The sequence below is a fragment of the Nerophis lumbriciformis genome, linkage group LG39 (genome assembly GCF_033978685.3).
Source record: "Nerophis lumbriciformis linkage group LG39, RoL_Nlum_v2.1, whole genome shotgun sequence".
In the NCBI taxonomy this organism is placed as follows: domain Eukaryota; kingdom Metazoa; phylum Chordata; class Actinopteri; order Syngnathiformes; family Syngnathidae; genus Nerophis; species Nerophis lumbriciformis.
The window spans coordinates 7452490-7474897 of record NC_084586.2 but is presented as its reverse complement, the minus strand read 5'-3'; the positions used below and the strand labels follow the sequence as shown (position 1 = coordinate 7474897).

The window sequence follows — 22408 nt, the reverse complement described above, 5'->3', positions numbered from 1 at the left end:
TGTGAGGAGCTCCACAACCTGTGACGTCACGCTACGCGTCTGCTACTTCCGGTACAGGCAAGGCTTTTTTATCAGCGACCAAAAGTTGCAAACTTTATCGTAGATGTTCTCTACTAAATCCTTTCAGCAAAAATATGGCAATATCGCGAAATAATCAAGTATGACACATAGAATGGACCTGCTATCCCCGTTTAAATAAGAAAATCGCATTTCAGTAGGCCTTTAATGCGCCTTATAATCCGGTGCGCCTTTTGTATGAAAAAAGACCTGAATAGACCCGCTCATCGGCAGTGCGCCTTATAATTCGGTGCGCAGTATGGTCCAGAAAATACGGTCTCATGCAACACAGGGCACACATTTTTAGAAAGAAAGCCTCTTCAGTATCATTATTGTAATATTCTTAGCAAGTATACTATTTTCGATTTGGATAACTATCAGACATTTTTGGATGTATGTTTTGTTTTTAGGGTTTTGAATAAGCTTGGCCCTCCACCACTACAAGTTTTTATAAAGAAAAAAACCTGCAATCGAGTCAATACTAGAGCGCTAACTAGGGGGCACCGTAACATTCAATGACTAAATTTTGTCAAATGGTTGTCTCAATTAGAGGCACACATCCATGGAACACACTACCAGCTCATTTTAGGAACTGTGTCAACTATTCAACTTTAAAAAAACAACAACACTAAAACAGTGGTTAAAGACAAACCAGTCTTGTGCCCATGTGTAATGTGCATGCTCAGCTGTTCATTTTACGTAGATTTTTTTTACTGTCAATATTTATTGCAAGTCATATTTTAATGTACGGATGATATTGTCTGTAAATGTGTGTCTGTTTTTATGGTGCCTGCCTTAGGACAACAGATGAAATGTACCTGCTGTAGCCAATTCTGGCATATTTACTGTTATGCTTTGCTCATATGTTAATCAATATGCATTGTCCTAATCAAGTAAAGCTATTCAATTCAATTCAACTTGCATGGCAGTTCTGAAGGTTAAAATGTGGCTTAGAATAGGAATTGACCTTTCTACTTTTCCACTATCGAGGGGCCCACTCAAATATTAACACTGAAGTGGTAATATTACTCTTGATGTTAATCATATTCAATAGTTATATATAACCTACTTACAGTGTACAACAGGTCTATTCAACTGGCGGCCCAAAGCTTTTCATTTGGCCCGCCGAACATCACCTAAATAGGCTTGATGAAACCATTTAAACGAAGGTTAATCATGTATGCAGCACTCCCGCCACCCCGCAGGGGGCAACAGCGAGGCATATGTGTCACAATTGAGCAAGTAGAGGAAGACTACTCATTCAATTCTGGAAAAAAAACGAAATAAATTGCAAAAATCTGACTTTTAACAGCGACTAGACAACAAAGTATGAATGTTCCACCACGAGGAGGTGCTATAGTTATTGTATTCGGGCGGACCCTTTAAGCGACGAACACAATAAACAACAACGGTAGAAATCCACACGTGTGAGCTTTGTCAAGAAACTTGATCAAACATTTGTTAGTAGTTTTATTTTGTGCATGAAGATATTTAGTTTTTGAATTGAAATTGCTGACTTTGTGATGTCTTTTGTATTCCGGGTTGTATTGTTTTTTGTCTGAGAGCAACGATCAAACCTTGTTTAATTTGACAAGTAGAGGGCAGCCACGCTGACAGTGATAAGTCACATACAATGTTTGGTGTGTGAATGTTGTGTAATTTTTACATGCGTAAACATGTAGTTTATTGTGTGAATACATTAACACTAACACCTCTTTTATTGTTGGAAAATATACAATGGACATTATTTATGTAAAATACACAATGGACGTTATACTTTTGTTATGTTTATTTTATGATTTTATTTTCAGTCTTAAAAACCAAAATAAAAGAAGAAGTGTAATTAAATAAAACTAAGGAAGGAAAATAATTCAAAAGAAGGAACATCAATCCCCAACAAAAACCTAGCTTCTTTGTCTTCATACTGTTAACTAGCTGACGCTGCAAACGAATAGTGCCACCGTGCTGCCCCCAATAACTACTAACCAACCAAATATACTGAACAGAAGGGACTCATACATATTTGACAAAAAATACATTAACATACTATGTTGTGCTGAAATAAATAAACTAAATGAATAATGAATATGTTTTTTAAATAAACGGTCGATAAAACCTAAGTGCAAATGAAAATACAGCTTCACCACTTTAGTCATAATTTTTGCGCTTAAGAAACTGCTCTGTGACTTTAACTCCAGACTTCTTGTTTCTTTGATACTGTCATTACTGCCACAAGTGGTGGAAAAGTGTATTACAACTGAGCCCATATGGACCACAGCTGAGAAACACATTTTTGACATCCCTCTAGGGGACACTATGGTTAAGAAACACTGGCTTAGAACATAGCCTGTACACTTCATAACTGTTTTGGTATTCCATCCATCCATCCATTTTCTACCGCTTATTCCCTTTTGGGGTCGCGGGGGGCGCTGGAGCCTATCTCAGCTTTATGTTCTTCTTATTTGTTTAAAGATATAAAAAAAAAAAAAACTGAACAAATTTTATGAATGAAAAAACAAAATGTCAATTGTATTTTAATTTTTTTTACTGTAAATTAGTTTTCCTCGTGAAACGGGTGTATGCGTTCCCTCATTTATTGTTGGAAATGGCCAGCAGTGACACAGCTCTCCTCCATTCCGGAACATCCCAAGTTATATTGCCAGCAAGGGGAATAAGGGAAGTGATGCTCAGAGAACACAATATATTTTGTTTTGGCGAAACACCAAAGTGAAATGACCCTCCTATTAAAAGGCCGCGGAGGGGAAAAGCAAAGGATATTGCTTTTTCATTTATGACGTTAATCTTTTTTATTTTTTTATTTTTTATGTTTTTCCGTCATTCTGGAGGTTTCTGTGACCGTGACTAAGGATAGTGTGCGTCCAAATGTACGGTGCTGTTTTTTTACGTGAATAACCCGCAAATTAGATGTTAGAGATTCGTTAATAATGGGCCGTTTTCCACCGCAGGAATTTTTACAGGAACATTCCCGTTGACCCGGGTAAATAAAGTTCCCCCTGTGTTTCCACCAAAAACTACCCTAGATTTAGTTCTTCAGGATATTTTCGGAGTTTTTGCCAGCTATGTGTTTTTTTTGAAGGTACCCGAATGCAAATCATACTTGGTCAACAGCCATACAGGTCACACTGAGGGTGGCCGTATAAACGACTTGAACACTGTTACAAATATGCGCCACACTGTGAACCCACATCAAACAAGAATGACAAACACATTTCGGGAGAACATCCGCACCGTAACACAACATTACAAATACCCAGAACCCCTTGCAGCACTAACTCTTCCGCTACAATATACAACCCCCGCTACCTCCTACCTCGAACAACTCTCCGGCCCCCCTAACCCCGCCCACCTCAACCTCCTCATGCTCTCTCAGGGAGAGCATGTCCCAAATTCCAAGCTGCTGTTTTGAGGCATGTTAAAAAAAATAATGCACTTTGTGTCACGGCCAGGGCGCATTGGAATGCGCCCTCATCATTGCGCTCTGTGTGTCACACCTCTGGACACGCCCACGGCCGCGGCGCACATCCAGGGACACGCCGCGCGCGTCTCTGCCCTGCAGCTGCCGCCAGCTGCAATCATTTACCGGCAATCAGCATACCTGCCTGGAATGAAGGAGCTGCCTTCATAAGCCTGGACAACTTGGCATGCCGGCGCCGGGATATAATCTTCTGTTGGCGTACATACCCTCCGTCGCCTTAAAAGTGAGCTGTGCGTCTCACTTTTTCCCCGGACCTCCCTCTGGTCTCTGACTGTCTCCCTCGATCCTTGACTTCCCTGGTTTTGGACTCTGACCTGTACACTTCTCTCTCCCCTGGATATCCTCGTCTCTTGACAACATTTGGTAACACACACACCTCAGCTAAATACTTCACATAGTCTGTCACCCATTCCTTTTTGGATCTAGTTCACACTCCATTTCCTTAGTTTATATTATTATTGTTTTATTATATATATATATATATATATATATATATATATATATATATATATATATATATATATATATATATATATATATATGTATAATAAATCCTTGAACATTACTGCCCTCTAGTGTCAACATTCTTGTAAGGGACTGTTTAACTTCAATACGGGGAAGGAGGAATTTACCCGCCGCCTGGTCAACCACCTCCCACCCTTAGTGACTGTACCCCAGTCAGCTGGAAGCGTCTGGCATCCGCCTGCGGAGGGGGGGGATAGTACTGGTGGCTGTGCTGATGTGGTGGTGCATCTGCACCCAGCCAGGCTACCCCCTGCCAGACAAATACAGTCTATCTTTCATTTTAACACTGGTGGCTGTGCTGATGTGGTAGCACAGCTGCACCCAGACATGCTACCCCCTGCCAGAGAAATACCGTCTTCTGTTTTTCCCAGCCACAGCCCCCAGCCAGACAGTCAGTTACCAGGCTAGCCCCCGAGCTAGCACCAGTCACCAAGCTAGCCCCCGAGCTAGCACCAGTCACCAGGCTAGCCTCCGAGCTAGCACCAGTCCCCAGGCTAGCCCCCGTGTCTCCACCAGCTTCCAGGCTGGCCCCCGTGTTCCACCAGCTCCCAGGCTGGCCCCCGCGTCTCCACCAGCTCCCAGGCTGGCCTTGACCTCTGCATCTCGGCCAGCAGCGCCGACCTCTGCACCTCGGCCAGCAGCGCCGACCTCTACACCTCGGCCGGTAGCGCCGACCTCTGCACCTCGGCCGGCAGCGCCGACCTCTGCAACTCGGCCGGCAGCACTGGCTTCAGCACCTCGGCCAGCTCCTCAGCTGCCCTCCTCGTCTCAGGCTCCGATGGCGTCTGCTGCTTCCACGCCTCCGACGACGTCTGCTGCTGCTGCTGCTTCCACGCCTCCGACGACGTCTGCTGCTGCTTCCATGCCTCCGACGACGTCTGCTGCTGCTTCCACGCCTCTGACGACATTGTCCTCCTCGACTCTGGCTCCAAGGTCATCATCCTTCTCGTCTTTGACGGGCCTTTCCACAGCGCCGCCAGCCCCCTTGTCTCCTGCATCGTCGCTACCGCAACCTCCGGCTGGCCTGCCGCACAGGCAGCCAACAGGCGCCCGCACACGGCGCCCTCTGTGGCCATGGCAGGGACACTTTCTGCGCCAACAGCAGCAATGCCCAAGACATGGATATGTTTCCCGTAGGCTGCTGTGGTTCTGGCGCCACTCGCGTCCGTCCTCCCGACGTCCAAGAAGGTGGCCGTTCCTTGGTCGTCCACCTCGCAGGCTACTGCGGCGTTCTACTCGCCGATGCCACCAGACTCGTCTAAGCTGGATTCGGAGACACTTGGGCCGGCGACCCACCTCCAGTTCACCCCTCCACCTTCCCTTGACTTTTGACCCCTGTGTTCTTGTGGTTCCTGCTAGAGGACATCTGGGAGCTGTCCATAAAGAGGGGGATACTGTCACTGCCAGGGCGCATTGGAATGCGCCCTCATCATTGCGCTCTGTGTGTCACACCTCGGGACATGCCCACGGTCCCGAGGTGTGCAGCTGGCGGCAGCTGCAATCATTTACCGGCAATCAGCATACCTGCCTAGAATGAAGAAGCTGCCTTCATAAACCTGGACAACTTGGCATGCCGGCGCCGGAATATAATCTTCTGTTGGCGTACATACCTTCCGTCGCCTTGAAAGTGAGCTGTGCGTCTCACTTTTCCCCGGATCTCCCTCTGGATTCTGACTGCCTCCCTCGATCCTTGACTTCCCTGGCTTTGGACTCTGACCTGTAGACTTCTCTCTCCCCTGGACTTCCTCGTCTCTTGACAACATTTGGTAACACACACCTCAGCTAAATACTTCACATAGTCTGTCACCTATTCCCTTTTGGATCTCGTTCACACTCCATTTCCTTAGTTTATATTATTATTGTTTTATTATATATATATATATATATATATATATATTACATTTATATATATAATAAATCCTTTAATTTACTTCCCTCTCGTGTCTGTTGCCGTCACCTACCCCTGCAAACCATAACACTTTGTGACTTCAATAATAAATATGGCAGTGCCATGTTGGCATTTTTTTCCATAACTTGAGTTGATTTATTTTGGAAAACCTTGTTACATTGTTTAATGCATCCAGCGGGGCATCACAACAAAATTAGGCATAATAATGTGTTAATTCCACGTATGTATATATCGGTATCGGTTGATATCGGAATCGGTAATTAAGAGTTGGACAATATCGGAATATCGGATATCGGCAAAAAAAGAAAGACATGCGCTTATTTCCTATGAACCGTCACTCAGTGTAAATAAAACCTCGGAGGGTCAACCCAGGAAGTGAACGCGGACAGAGATGAATGGACGCAGGGTCTAGGTGGAATTGTGTATAAAGCTGAGTTTGACAGCTGAGCGTGTCAGTTTTGTGTACGCAGGCCTCGCAGCAGCTCGATGCAGCCCGCGACTTCCTGCCTGAAGCGACGGTGGGAAACGGGCAGCAGCGGCAGCGAGACTTCGCTCCAGCTGACACACAAACCACTTTGTGAGGCTGTTGAGAAAACTCCCATACAGCCCCTCAGGGAGCCACAAAAGGCCTTTTTTTTTTACACATGAGGTGGGTCTGCCCAGCTGTTACCAGCTTTTAATGTGTAATATCGCTGCGTCTCGCTAGGCTAGGAAAGCCAAGTGCCAGGTTTTTTCTTACGCAATTCATTTTACAGTCAGAAAGGTACAGTACTACTGCTGAAAACATTTTGCTCTTCCGCTGTCTAGTCAAGATGTCGGCCAATAATGGTGGTAAGTGTCCATCACTGGACATTCAGTATTGAGTGTACAACATCTGCGTACTGACCATCTACCAGTGGCAGCCCGTGCGTTTCCCACCTAGGCCTTCAGTGATGTCCGACTTCAATGATTACCTCTCAAAATACCACATGGCCATTGCTGGAGAAATACTATACAGGAACACATTTACGCCCTACTGGGCGTTGATCTCCTCAACAGTGTACAAAACGGGTTATTTTCTGGCGCATTTAAAAATCAATTAAAAAGCATCAGCAATTAAAACATATCTTATGTGGTACGGTCAAAATTAAAATGGCAAAAAGCATATTACAAGTGAAAACATTTAATATTTGAACTCATAATTTGTAGCACCTATTCGACGCCGTATAAGCCAGTGGTACCCCTCGTCGTCGGCTTATTCGAGTGGAAATGGCGGGCATTTCCCCATTTGGCCGACATCGTCTAAAAATAGGTCGTTTCTCTTTAAATATCCTTCTTGAAAATGGCCTTGCAAATATATATCTGCCACCTAATCAACGTTTTGTTCTCCTTCTCTGCTATCCCGGGGCAACACTTCCTGCTTCCTGCTAAATTGAAACTTGTGATTGGATACTCACTTTGGAATGACAAGTGAGTATCCAATCAAAGTCTCGTTAACATCAGGCTACTTAGATAGGCTATTGTCAACAACTTGTGATCTGATTGGCTATCGCAACTGTCTATTAACTCTATGTGTTCTCAAATTCATACGCTAACGGTCCCGGTGAGTATCCAATCACAAGATGCGTAAATGTCACGTTCAACGTGAGGCCATCTAGAAGGCCTTACTGACAACAACTCGTGATCTGATTGGCTATCGCAATTGTCTATCCACTCCATGTCCCCGTTCACTTACAGTGCACGGACGCCCGCATTGTTGATTCTGAAGGCCTCGGGCAGATTTCGTCCAGCATGGCAACATAAGCTAGCTGAATTCTGATTGGATACTAACTAATACTAAAAACAACAGCACTTGAACGAGCATAATATGACATGAAGAGAATATGAATATTTTTAAATATTTAGGGAAAGTAAATAAAAAAAGAATTCTATCTTTAATTATGTTTATGATTTCTGGTTATGTTAGGCCAGCGGAGAAGGCCTTGTTGGCCCTGACAGCCCACCACTGCCGTCTACCAGTACCGGTCGGTGACACATTTGCTACCGGGCCGCACAGAAACATTAATTAATTTATGAACTATCGCATTTTCTCCGACTTAACTTGCCTGTCCCACTAAACACACCAATATGCTTGTTAATAGATGTATAGTACAACTCCTTTGTTATAGTCCATGGTACAATGCACATTAATGGACATACAAAATGTTAATGTGCCAGATTGTAGCCAAAGGGCAATTTCAACTTTGTGCCTATAACAATCCGGATGGTTCTTTTCCTCTTTGGTCCGGAGGACACGACGTCCACAGTTGCCAAAAACAATTTGAAATGTGGACTCGTCAGACCACAGAACACTTTTCCACTTTGTATGAGTCCATCTTAGATGAGCTCAGGCCCAGCGAAGCCGACGGCGTTTCTGGGTGTTGTTGATAAACAGTTTTCGCCTTGCATAGGAGAGTTTTAACTTGCACTTACAGATTCTCTGAACCTTTTGATGATATTACGGACTACTTTGGCACGTGTTGCAGCCATAAAATTCTAAGTTTATTATTATTTGCAAAAAAAAAAGTAAAGTTTATGAGTTTGAACATCAAATATCTTGTCTTTGTAGTGCATTCAATTGAATATGGGTTGAAAAGGATTTGCAAATCATTGTATTTATTTTATATTTACATCTAACACAATTTCCCAACTCATATGGAAACAGGGTTTGTAATTGGTTCTTTTAACAGGGTTTGTAAATCGAAACAGTGAATCGTACAGTGCAGCAAATTCCTTCATAAAAAAACGATGTAAACATTATTACTTAGTTCCAGCCTTGACAAAAGCCAGTATTTTAGTGAAAGTTTTCACACTTTAAAAATGATATAAAGTGCTATACAGCAGTGTTCCTTAACCATAGGGCCAGGGCCCATCTCTGTTTCTCAGCTGTGGTTCGTACGTGCTTCAGCAGTACTCTGTTGTAATACGCTTTTCCACCACTTGTGGCAGTAATGACAATATCAAAGAAATCTGGAGATAAAGTCATAGAGAACTTTCTGAAGCGCAAAAATTATCACTGAAGTGGTGTAGCTGTATTTTCATTTGCACTTTGATTTTATTGACAGTTAAGAAACATATTTATTAATAATTTTGTTTATTTATTTTAACACATCAGATTTGTATGCAAATGTTTTTTCATCAGTTTTGTATATTTATATTTGGTTAGTACTTATTTTTCTAATCGGCCTGACAAAAGCCTAAGGTTTATATGTTAAATATTCATATTATTTGACAAGGTTGTAAACTGTAAGTAGGATAGATATAATTATTCAATATGATTGTAGTATATAGTAATATATAGTGCTGTATGCGCTTCTCTGCCAACACACGCACACACATAGAAGTCCCTTTGGTGCCCTCACAAACAATCAGAAATCACAAAAATCCTTAACTTTAACAACCAAATTGCTACAACGATAATAAACATTTTAAAAAGTAAAATCCACTTCCAGTACATTAACATCGGCAAAGGAGCAGCTCACAGAGAGCAAGGACAGACGGATAGGGAGATGGAACGGGCGGGGGTAGGTGCTGTGTGTGTGTGCTTTTGGAAGAGGCGCTGCTGAATGAGAGGTAGTCTTCTTCTCCGCTGTGAAATAAGTCGGCTTTGGCATCTGTTTCCGGAAAAGTCTGTTTTATTTAACAATTAAAAACGTGCTGTGGTACAAAGCCGGCTTCCTCAATCTCTTCAATACGAGCAAGCACAAAATGAGTGAATGAATTGTTCGTACACAAAGACATGGTTTGCACACAAAGGCATATTTGGTGCGATCTAAAAGTTTGCAAAAATCGAGGTTCAACTGTTTGCTGAAGACTGCTCCAATAGAGAAAGTTTTACCTATGTTGATGTAGCTCTAGTTTTTTGGTCTGTATGTGTGTGTGGCGGAAACAGCAGAGTGCGGAAAGTTGGCTCAAAGAACAAGGAGAAAGAGAGCAAAGGGCCCAAAGAGGACAAGGGAAGCTGTCAAATGTGTGAGATCATTTAAAAGTGAAAAACACAGACAGCGTGGTGAAATGTTTGCACTGTCAAACGGAGCTGGCATTTCACGATCACCCAACATTTCCAGAAATCATCATGCATATTTAAGAGCAGAAAACGATCAGAAACAAGGTAAAATGTCTATTTTGGCAGCTAACACCGTTTTATATGTTTGACTTGCATAATGAATATTTTATTCAAAGTTTTGTGTGTTAATGCAGACGAGTTGTTTGTCCAAAAATCAAACACCACTCCTCTATTTAATACCTTTTCAAATGTGTTTGTGTTAAAATGTTAATACATTGTCACTCAACATGTCATATTTTATCAGAACATCTTTGTGTTCAGTTTGGTTTTCTCTTATCTATTACCTGGTTTTAGGCTATACAGTTTTTCTGTTACTTTTTAACTTTTGAAATATAGGCACTATATCAGACCTGGGCAAATTAAGGCCCGGGGGCCGCATGCGGTCCCTTAAGCTTTTCAATCTGACCCTGCGGACATTTCCAAATATTTTTTTAGATCTTTAAGATGGAAACTATAGCTGCCATTATGATGTGCAGTGATGTTTTCAAATTACCGTAAGGCTTTAAACTATACAAAGTATTTCAATGGTTGTAATCTGCGCTTTTGCATGATATACTAGTGAATATGGTAATCTAAGTCACAGCAGCTCAGTTAAGGCACCAAGCAGTGTGGGTGGGGAGTGTTTCCGCAGAGTGTTTCCAGAGTGGCCAGCCTGAAATGCGGGTGTCAGGGACAGACGTGGAAGAAGATTTTTACAACAAAGTTCTATACATTGGTGATATATCAGATTGTAGGTGGGGTTTTTTGTTGACCCTTTGCGTTGATATTTTGCTGTGTTAGTTGCATATTTGTTGCGTTTCGCTTGATTGTAAAATATGTCGATCGAGAGGGGGTATGATGTTCATATGTTGTCAATATTCAGTGTTTTATCGTTCATAGTTAATATTGAAAATCCCACATTTTTTATTTTCATGTACATTCTGGTTGTCTCATTCAGTAGAACATTTAAAATTCCATTCTGTTTTCTAAGGCGGTGTGTCATAACATTTTTTAGCATTCAATCAGACATTATTGTGAGGTTTTGCATTAGTGTTCCTAAAAATAGATTTCCTGGCCCACAGACACATTTTTTTCTGTAAATTTGGCCCCCCCGAGTCAAAATGATTGCCCAGGCCTGCAATATATTGTGATGGTCCCTAGGTACAAAAAATGCTATTTCAAAGTTATGTGCATTCATAAGAAGAATGAATGATGAGGAAAAGTCCTTGTTGTCAAGACGCATTGAGGCTACAAAGTGTTTTACTTGACTACTCCAGCAAAGTACTCAATAATTGACTTGATTACTCCAATAATCGATAACTGCAGCTGTAGTCAGTACGCGAGTAAACAGCGGTCAGCGTGGCGATGCTGATCGGAGGGGATGTTGCTTGGCTAAGTGGACTTGAGGGTGTCTAAGCCCCTCCGCCCGATCCCTCTTAGTCGCACCTCGCTTAGCGACAAATCTCACTTATAACCGCCCTTGTGTTCTGCCAACACTTCCAAAGCGCCTCAGATCACTTTCCACCGTCATAAGCGCGGCGTTACATCACCGCTCCCTCCTCCACGCTCTGTAAATGATGGCCTGTCAAGCTTTCCTCACCCGGTCCTCCCTTTTTGGCTGGAATATTAGGCCACCGTCCAACCCCAGGAGGCGCACTGTGGACTGCACACCACTGGGCTCGGGCTGCCCTTTCGCGTGGCCTTGAAGGCCCACAGCTGGGCAGGGCAGGCGGGGGCCACACTGGGCAGGCGGCGGGAAGCATGGCCATAGGCCCGGTCTGGCCAGTGCATCCATGCTAGCAGCTGTCATCTTCCTCGCCTTCCTGCGTGCTCCTCTTCCGCTGCTTCTCTGCCTTCTCATGTCTATTTTTAGAGCTGGCGGAGTTCTACCTTCTAAAACCGGCAAACGTGCTGTGGAACGGGGAGGTGTGGTGTTTTGTCTCCCTACGACGTAGCGCGGTCGTTTCCCCGCTAAAGCCGCAAACAAGCGCATCCCCGGGAGCGTGCGTCTCCGTGCGCCACCTCGAGGGAAATAGTTGATTGAAGGTTTTGGTTCAGACCCAAAAATAACAAACAAACAGTTTTCGGAGTGCCGCAGTTCCACGGTTCTGCTCCGCTAAGATTTTTTATTGCCAGTCTAAGACTATGTTTACATTGCAGGCCAAAGTGGAACAAATCTGATTTTTTTTCCCCGGCTGACTCTTGATTACAAGTGAAATGTGATCGTAATCAGACTCCAGTATAAATGCACACGGGCCCCAATGTGGCCTCGACGTCACTTACTGTACATGCAAAGTGAAAACAAAGGAAGTTGACCTGATTCTTTATATGAACAATATAATGCTACTACTACTTTGCAAAATAAAAGTCACCACACCTTAAAAATGTGTGGTTTTTTTCACATGAAACTAAATTCACAATGAAAGAATGGATGTATATACTGTAACATATTTGGTAAGATTCTAATCTTTTTATGGCTGTTGGAGAGGGCGCCATACAGACCTCAGCGTGGATCTACTGTATGTTAGCTTTATTTTTCAAATCATATACGGAAAAAAAACGTATGCAATGTACGTAACATGTACACTTACACGTCATTTCCGGTCTTTCCACAATCGCTTCGTCCCAGCAATCAAAGTATGTAAATAAATATATATATATATATATATATATATATATATATATATATATATATATATATATATATATATATATATATATATATATATATATATATGTGTATATATATGTATATATATATATATGTGTGTATATGCATATATATATATATATATATATATATATATATAGGTGTATGTATATATATGTATGTATGTATGTATGTATATATATATGTAAATATATATATATATATATTTACATACTTTGATTGCTGATATATATATATATATATGTATATATATATATATATATATATATATATATATCACTTGCATATATACATAAATATATAAAAATAAAAAAAATGTATATATATATATATATATATATATATATATATATATATATATATATATATATATATAAATGTATATATAAAGGTCCTTCCACAATCGCTTTGTCTCAGCAATCAAAGTATGTGTATGTGTATATATATATATATATATACATATATATATATATATATATATATATATATATATATATATAATATATATATATATATATATATATATATATATATATATATATATATATATATATATATATATATATATATATATATATATGGGCAGCATGGTGGCATAGGGGTTAGTGCTGGTGCCTTGTCTTTCTATATACTTATATATATATATATATATATATATATATATACATATACTTTTATTTATATATACTTATATATATATAAGTATATATATATATATATAAGTATATAGAAAGACAAGGCACCAGCACTAACCCCTATGCCACCATGCTGCCCATATATATATATATATATATATATATATATATATATATATATATATATATATATATATATATATACTTTGATTCCGAAGAAATAGCGATTGTTGGACTAGAAATGACGTGTCCGTCGTGGCCTACATGTTATGTACATTGCGTAAGTTGTAATGTAGATCCATGTTGACGTCCGTGACGCCTTTACTAAACAGCCACAAAAGAGTAGAACCCTCCCAAATATATTACACAATATATATGCATTCATACATTATTGTAGGAGCCAGAAATGTGTATATAAGGTCAGGTGGTGTGTTTGTGGGTGTGTATTCACAGAACGGAAGTATGTGTCACATGACATTAGAGGCGGGTACTATAAAAGGGGCGTTGTTACTTGCATTTGGCGTGGCGGGAGAAGAAACTTGAACTGAGTAACCTTCATTTTTGTTGATCACTGTTACACGCTATATTGCACACTTTAAAGGAGACTTTGGACGTCACTGAACGCTTTGTTGAGCACTATTGGAAAGCTTTGGACACTTCAACTACATGCTGTCTACTGACGAACCGTACAAGTTTCCTTTTGTACATTCTACCGCTACATTCAATCAATCACGACATGGCAGCCTTACTGGCGAAACAGGAAGTACTAAACCCAGCTTTTTACTTTCGAGCCACAGGCCGATTCAGAGTCGCTACAACTATTTTACTTTAATTAACTTTCACGTTCAAAAAACACAAATTTTTAAGGTGTGGCGACTTTTATTTTATTTTGTAGTAATAGTAGCCTTCCTTGTTCATTTACGGATTCTGGTGAGCTTCTTTGTGAGTTCAAACCCCGGCCGAGTCATACCGAAGACTATAAAAATGGGACTTATTACCTCTCTGCTTGGCACTCAGCATCAAGGGTTGGAATTGGGGGTTAAATCACCAAAAAATTATTCCCGGGCACGGCACCGCTGCTGCCCACTGCTCCCCTCACCTCCTAGGGGGTGATCAAGGGGATGGGTCAAATGCAGAGGACACATTTCACCACACCTAGTGTGTGTGACAATCATTGGTACTTTAACTTTAACTTTCTTTTCACTTTATCGAACTGCGCATGCAAGTGACGTCACATTGGGGCCAGATTGGGGCCTGTGCGCGTTTCCACTGGAGTCCGATCAAGCTTACATTTTACATGTAGTCTAAACAGTCAGCTGGAAAAAAAAAAGTCTTAGTGTAGACCAAAGCAGGGATAGTTTACCTGACTCCCCCAAAAACACAAAATCATTTAGCATCTTGCGAAGTCTTCTGCCCCATGGGCTGATGCTTTTTTATTTTTTCCGTGCCCTAACTTGTGGGAATGCAAATGTACACCAATTAAATACGAAGTACAGCCTTTCTGCAAAGCTGCCAAATCCTGCGGCGTCTTCCTGTAAATAAATGATCTACACACCAACAAGCCCAGGACAAGGAGGAGGAATGTCTCTTTGTTCCCCGAAGGGCGCACACTTTAATTAATCGTCTCGCATGACAGGGCCCAATGATGGCTGATGGATTTTAATGTGAAATCAAAAGTTACTTGTCTTTTTTTTTTGGCAAAGAAAGATTCAGATGGTGGTCAGGAATTAGTCACTGACGACGCCCACTCATCATCCTCACCTGCCAAAGAGGCTGTCATCGTCCAAACTTTTTGAAAATTTGGTCAAGGACCGAAAGCTGACTGCATGTAAAGTAATATATCGTGATTATTTGTAGCGATTCCTAATCAATTCTAAATAATTCAATTCAAAAATGTTTTTAATTTGTTTTAAACTGTCCTGACCAACCACTCAGGCAAAACATATTGTTGATGTAGATGCCCATGTACAGATTTACTTTAGAAAAGACACATGTTATATATATATATATATATATATATATATATATATATATATATATATATATATATATATATATGTATGTATGTATGTATGTATGTATGTATGTATGTATGTGTGTGTGTGTGTGTGTGTGTGTGTGTGTGTGTGTGAATATATATACACACATTTATATATATATATACCGTATTTTTCGGATTATAAATCGCAGTTTTTTTTCATAGTTTGGCCGGGGGTGTGACATATACTCCGGAGCGACTTATGTGTATTATTAACACATTACCGTAAAATATCAAATAATATTATTTATCTCATTCGCGTAAGAGACGAAGCAAATGTCAGCAATCGTAACCCACACGTCAGCAATCGTCACACATGTCAACCAATAAGAATTCGGCGGGGGAGGGTCATGGCAGAAGTGCATTGTGCGTCATGACAGAAGTGTATCGTGGGTCATGGGATGCTAACTGCTACTGTGTCTGTAGCTATTAAAATGGAACATTTCAAAATTGGCGGTAACTTATAAAAACTGAGAAGGGCTGAACAAAAATGGCACCGAAAAGGAAATCATATAGTTATTTGAATGACTCTTACCATAATATGTTAAGTTAACATACCAGGCACGTTCTCAGTTGGTTATTTATGCCTCATATAACGTACACTTATTCAACCTGTTGTTCACTATTCTTTATTTATTTTAAATTGCCTTTCAAATGTCTATTCTTGGTGCTGGATTTTAACAATTAAATTTCCCCCAAAAATGCGTCTTATACTCGAGTACGACGTATATATGTTTTTTTCCTTCTTTATTATGCATTTTCGGCCATATATATATATATATATATATATATATATACCTTTACATAATACATCATTAAGAATTAATATATTTGGATATGAGTATATGAAAGTTGGACATACCAGGACCGCCTCAAAGTTTTGTAATCAATCAGAAATACTAAGCAGCTAAAATGTGGCAAACATGGATAAGTGTGGAGAGTTTTTAGCATTTTTCCCATCATGCTTTGTAATGAATGTAATGGGTGTAATTTAGATTTTTTTTTTGGTGCATGGAAGTTTTTTTGTAATATTCACAAAGTTCATTGAGCAGGTTATGTTATGTGTGATCATGTCTCTTGACATTTTGTGTTTGTGGGATTTTTTTTTTTTGAACCATGACTAGGGAAGCTTGTTTGTATTGGGTCATATAAGTAAATGCTGCGCATAGTCACATTCAGTGCATTGTTAAAGGTCATTAACTTAAATTACTCGCAATATCCACCTGCAATCTCCCTACAGGCAAGATTAACTCATGACTAGGGATGTCCGACAATGGCTTTTTGCCGATATCCGATATTGTCCAACTCTGTAATTACCGATAACGATATCAACCGATATATGCAGTCGTGGAATTAACACATTATTATGCCTAATTTGGACAACCAGGTATGGTGAAAATAAGGTACTTTAAAAAAAAATAATTATAAAATAAGATAAATAAATTAAAAACATTTTCTTGAATAAAAAAAGAAAGTAAAACAATATAAAAACAGTTACATAGAAACTAGTAATGAATGAAAATTAGTAAAATTAACTGTTAAAGGTTAGTACTATTAGTGGACCAGCAGCACGCACAATCATGTGTGCTTACGGACTGTATCCCTTGCAGACTGTATTGATATATATTGATATATAATGTAGGAACCAGAATATTAATAACAGAAAGAAACAACCCTTTTGTGTGAATGAGTGCAAATGGGGGAGGGAGGTTTTTTGGGTTGGTGCACTGATTGTAAGTGTATCTTGTGTTTTTTATGTTGATTTAATTAAAAAATTTTTAAAAACGATACCGATAATAAAAAAACCGATACCGATCATTTCTGATATTACATTTTAACGCATATATCGGACATCTCTACTCATGACTTTTCGCGAGCCAAATTAAAAACGTCAGCGGGCTGCACTCGGCCCGCGGGCCGTAGTTTGGACACCCCTGGCATAGCGTGTCCCAACCATGGCGTTTTTTTGCCTTAGCTTGTACCGAACAAAAAGCGCTGACTCTGACCGAACTTCTCCCTCCGTCATCCTCCCTCTTGCCCGTCCCACGCCGCACTCTGGATGCCGAGGATGGGCCGTCGCTGGCCGACCCTCGTAAGGAAGCCCATTAGGGAGCCCATCAATATTTCATCACTGCTCACTCAGAAGTAGCGCAGTTGGAGAAGTTTCCAGGCCAGAGCCATTAGGGGGCGGACGTCGATACGTCATGGCGGCCATCGCCCCCCCCCCCCCTCCGCCCCGCACAACTTCCTCCTCCTCTCAGGAGAAGTCATCTGAGAAGCTTTCTGGAGACGGCGCTTGTTTCCGCTCCGTCGACATGAAACAAATCATTAACCATTAGGTGAACCCCCATTACTGTCCAGCATGATCACGTCTTGTTGGGACTTCTGTCTCCAGTTAACACGTCGGACAAAAGTGCTAAGCAGCATAACGGCCTCCTTTTCGGGACCGGTCTGGCGCGGGAACAGCAAGCTAACATGTTGTCTCGCGCCTTCCTAGTCAAACTGTTCCATTTTAATGCGCCGAATAAAAAGCCTGGAATTAATTAACCGACCCTTCTTCACCCACTGCTTTAAATATTGCTGACATTTTAACGAGTTTTCCCGCAGCTTGCCCTTGCTTGTCTTTGCAACGAAAGAGAAAAAAATTGTTATGTTTTTTTTTTTTTTGCTAGAGGAAGTTGTGCGAAAGCTCGGTCAGCACGGTCCGCCCGTGGCGACGCGACCAACACCTCTCGATCCCTGGGACGGATGCGGGGCCGTGCCAAGTCATGGCACTTATGTCATCCCTTTGAGGATTTCACCTTAATCAAATCACTCCCTGCGTGTCTTTTCAGATAGCCTGCAGAAACTAGCAGATTTTTAAGCTACTTTTTTTAAGTGGTTGTCAAACTTTTAGTAGAAGTACCACCTCAGTAAACACTTGGCTCTCAAAGTACCACCATAATGACAACATTAAAATACAGTCACGTAGTAGGCCTAAGTATTCATTAAAAACAAGGCAGAGATTTAATCTAACACAATTTAAAAATGTTGGCCACACAGTTTGAACAGTAACACTGTCTTTGAGTTTAGGAAAATATACTTGACAAGATATTTTGGACAGTACTTCATGTTTTTAACATTTTTTTAAATTGTATTTATATTTTAACAGACTTAGTCCTATCTTATGTTGTGTTCCACATGTACCGTAAATTCTGGACTATAAGCCACTATTTTTTTTTTCTTACACGGAGCTTATTAAACTGTGTGGATAACTTGTGTTTTTTTACTTCTCTAACGACCATAATACAGTAAAAAAACAACAACAAGCAAATACGCTGAGAAGGTGTTTTATTGTTTGTTCTCTCACTGCAGATGCTGCAGTGTCCTTCCATTTAGTGCTTTTAACGAGAAGTAGTGTGCTGTTCAGCCTTCTAGCCGTCCATAGCGTTGCTACTCGTATGGATTCTTAATTTATAACTCCAAGCAACGTTTGTAAGTTTTACAATATAACTAAAACAATTCATACTTACTAAACCGTCCCATGTGTGATGTCTGTAGGAGTGTTTTCATGCATATTTGCACGTGCTCTTGTAATGTAATGGCGCTAGCGTCATTAGCAAATACACTAACACCATTACGAGTGTCCGTGTCAGTATTATTAACTTAACTTCTTTTTGTATTGTTTCAGTTTCGCAAATTCCTCCGTAGATTCACCAAAACGTCACCGCGGAGTTATTGAGTCTGTTTAGATGACTGGAGAGCTAGCTTCCACAGCTAGGTGGGTCCATGACGATGACTTCTGTTTTGTTTGATCAGCCGTTTTACTGCCGTGTTACAGACACCGCTTCGAAACAATTAAGATTTGTAAATGAATATTTACAGAATCTTTTATTTCGCAACGTCTGTGTGGCTAATATACGGATATTTTTTTGACCCTAAAAATTTGTGTGTGCGGTTTATATGCCTCTCTAGTCCGGAAATGACGGTAGTTTATTCAATGTTTAACAGATGTTGTGCTTTCCCCATGTTCTTGAAGTCATCATTGTGATGTGTTCCGCGTGTTGATTGGTCGGGAGGCTGGGAAAGGGCGGACGTAAGCGGGCAGCGCGGAGAGCATTCGGTTCTACGTGCAGAGTGATAGAAAAGAAGTAGTGAGACGATTCATTGTTCATTTTGGCGTCGACTACGACCTGCAGTAGTCGGGTTGTGACGACGTCCTTTGAAGGCTGAAAAATCTTTGGTAACTGTTTAAGTCACGTCATTTTAATATTCGTACGATTTTTAAGCTAGCCTGCGTAAACGGCGCAATACTTGTTTCCCCCCCGAGCTCTTGCTTCACGCACATAACAAACCGAACAGTCAACTCACCAGGGTGCAGAACCTCTCGGGCGGGTTCCCGCACGTGATCCCGGGCGGGTCCACCTTGATCCTCATGTGGTCTTTCATGGCCGCCGCTTTGGGCTGGCAGGCGTAGTGCTCCCACACTGAGCCGTCATCCGTGCTCACCAGGGACTTGCACAGTTCGTACTGGCCCAGGCTGGAGGCCAAGCAGTGCAGCAGCAGCAGGGCGGCCTGAAGGAGCATGGCAGGCGGGCGGGGGTCGCGCGTCCGGCGCGGGGCGAGGGGGCCACGGAGCTCAGCGGGGGGGCGACGGGCATGAAGCGGGGATTCCTACGGACGAATGCTTCTTAGGGGTCCGCCGACGGAGGGACACGTCGCTCCTCTTCTAGTCTGGATGGAGGTCTTCCTGAGGCAAACGGGCGGCGGCGCGCACAGAACTGGACCGGGACGGGCGCGGGCGTGCGCCTGAATCATAGTGTTGCTCTTGGGGCGCCTCAAAGGTCCCAAGGACTCACTGCCTGACCGTCCTGGTGGGACACAAGACAAGTTTGAACATCTTCATCCTCTCCTGGACGTATGGAATAAAGTTAGGAAACGAGGTCCGTCCACACAGCTGGAGACGTGTACCGTAATGCACTGCAAAGTGCGCAATCAAAAAAAAAGTCAACCCTTCCTCATTTTGTGAGAATGAAAGCAAGTGTGGATGTGGAAAATGATGGTGTGGTCGTCACTTACTCGCCGAGCGCATCCGTGGGACAGCTCAGCACTTTTCTTCGCCGGAGTGTACACAACTCCCCCCTGGCCCCACACCTCCCTTCAAAGACCCCCGTCCCCTGTCCGTCCGCTCTCGTCCTCACCGCCCGTCATACTCCTCCTCTTCCTCCTCGTCCCGCCTGACACTTTCTCGTCGTTCTTGTCCTCACTCAAGTGTCTTCCCGGAGGGGTCCGACATGCGGAAGAAGAGCAGCCAAGTCCTCGGGTGTGAAAAGTAGCAAAATGTGCACTTTGGTGCCCACCCCCGTCGTCCTCGTCCTGCCTCTTCCTCTCCTCCTCCTCCTCCTCGTCCTGCTGCTCTTCCTCGCGAGCGCCGCTTCAGACGGGATGCTGGAGGACGGAAAGAAGGAGAGACCTCATCTCTCTCTCTCTCTCTCTCTCTCTCTCTCTCTCTCTCTCTCTCTCTCTCTCTCTCTCTTTCTCTTTCGTTAATGCTCAGCCTAAATCCTTCCTCTATCGCTTCCAATCACCATCTCAGCTTTGTATCTGCTTCGCTCCTGCCGCCCTCAGCAGGGGCGGTGCTACTCGCCTCCCCGCCTGGACCCGCCGTACAAGCCCCCCCACCCACCCCCCTTCCTCTCTCTTTCAGTATGTGCAGCTCATTTTCACATCTCCTAAAATTGACAGGAACAAGAAAAAAGAGAAAAATATTTGCGTTACATAAGCACAGGGTTACGATTACAGCATGAAATGAAATAAATGTGTTATTAAAGTACTTTATCTTTGTTTACTAAATGTATTTATTATTTTACAAAATTACATATCTTGCATATCTTTCAAATGTTAATATTACACTGTAAACCTGAATAAGTAAGCAGAACAAAAAAAAAAAAGTGAGGCAATCAGTTGCCACATATTTTTTGAGCTCATAAACTCAAATATTTGAGTAAATCAGATCGTAAATATTTGGAGTTTATGTTAAATGTACTTTTTAAATTATAATTGAATTAAACTTACCAATTAAGCCAACTCAAAAATGTTCCTCCTCGTGTCTGCTGCCTGAAGAGGAAATGCACGAAAATGCTACAAAATAAAAGCACTTCCTCTATGTGTGTGCGTGTGTGTGTGTGTGTGTGAGTGTGTGTGTGTGTGTGTGTGTGTGTGTGCGTGTGTGTGTGTACTTAATGGGGACATCGCTCTGTTTACACAGTCACCTTTAGGGGACCTCTGACGATATGGGGACAAAAAAACAGGTCCCCTAAAGCAGTGGTCCCCAACCACCGGTACCGGTCCGTGGATCGATTGGTACCGGGCCGCACAAGAAATTAAAAAAATAAAATAAATAAATAATATATATATATATATATATATATATATATATATATATATATATATATATATATATATTTTTTTTTTTTTTTAATTATTTTATTAAATCACCATAAAAAACACAAGATACACTTACAATTAGTGCACCAACCCAAAAAACCTCCCTCCCCCATTTATTTTCCATCCTTCTATATATGGTAGTTGGGAGTTGCAGACAACTTCATTACTGCAAAATAGCAGTTTTCAGTAATGTCACAGAAGATGCAGGATTTGCTTTAACATTTAAGTGGTGAAACTTCCTATAAGAGGACAGCTGTAGTGCTGTATTCTGAGGATCGTGTCATACTTAATTTTAACTTTTTTTTTATTTTTTAAATGGTCCTCAGTAGTCACGTACAAATGTGTGTGAATTATGCAAAATTATTTAAATTTGGTTCCCATGAATCATTTTAACTCTTTTTCCCCAGGGTCCCCAGTAAGAAAGATCAGCACATTACTTCATCAATCCAGAGATTTAAAGACGTGTATTAGCTAACTGGGCAGTGGCCATTTTACCAAATTTTTTTATGCCTCCACAACCCGTAGAAAGGGCATACTTGCCAACCTTGAGACCTTCGAATTCGGGATGGTGGGGGATGGGTGGTGAGA

The 22408-nt window shown here is 41.5% G+C and overlaps 1 protein-coding gene across 9 annotated transcripts in view; it reads right to left on the bottom strand.

Moving 5' to 3' along the window:
* ntng2b (netrin g2b) overlaps positions 1 to 20968 on the bottom strand; it is a 218753-nt gene extending 197785 nt beyond the window's left edge. For 8 of the 9 annotated variants that reach the window (XM_061931846.2, XM_061931847.2, XM_061931850.2 and 5 more), the window contains exon 1: positions 19745 to 20968. In XM_061931846.2, coding sequence (XP_061787830.1) covers positions 19745 to 19960 — 216 coding nt within the window. In that variant the 5' untranslated portion in view covers positions 19961 to 20968. The remainder of the gene's footprint in view (positions 1 to 19744) is intronic. The other variant, XM_061931845.2, reaches the window with a different exon arrangement.
* Positions 20969 to 22408: the final 1440 nt, after the last annotated feature.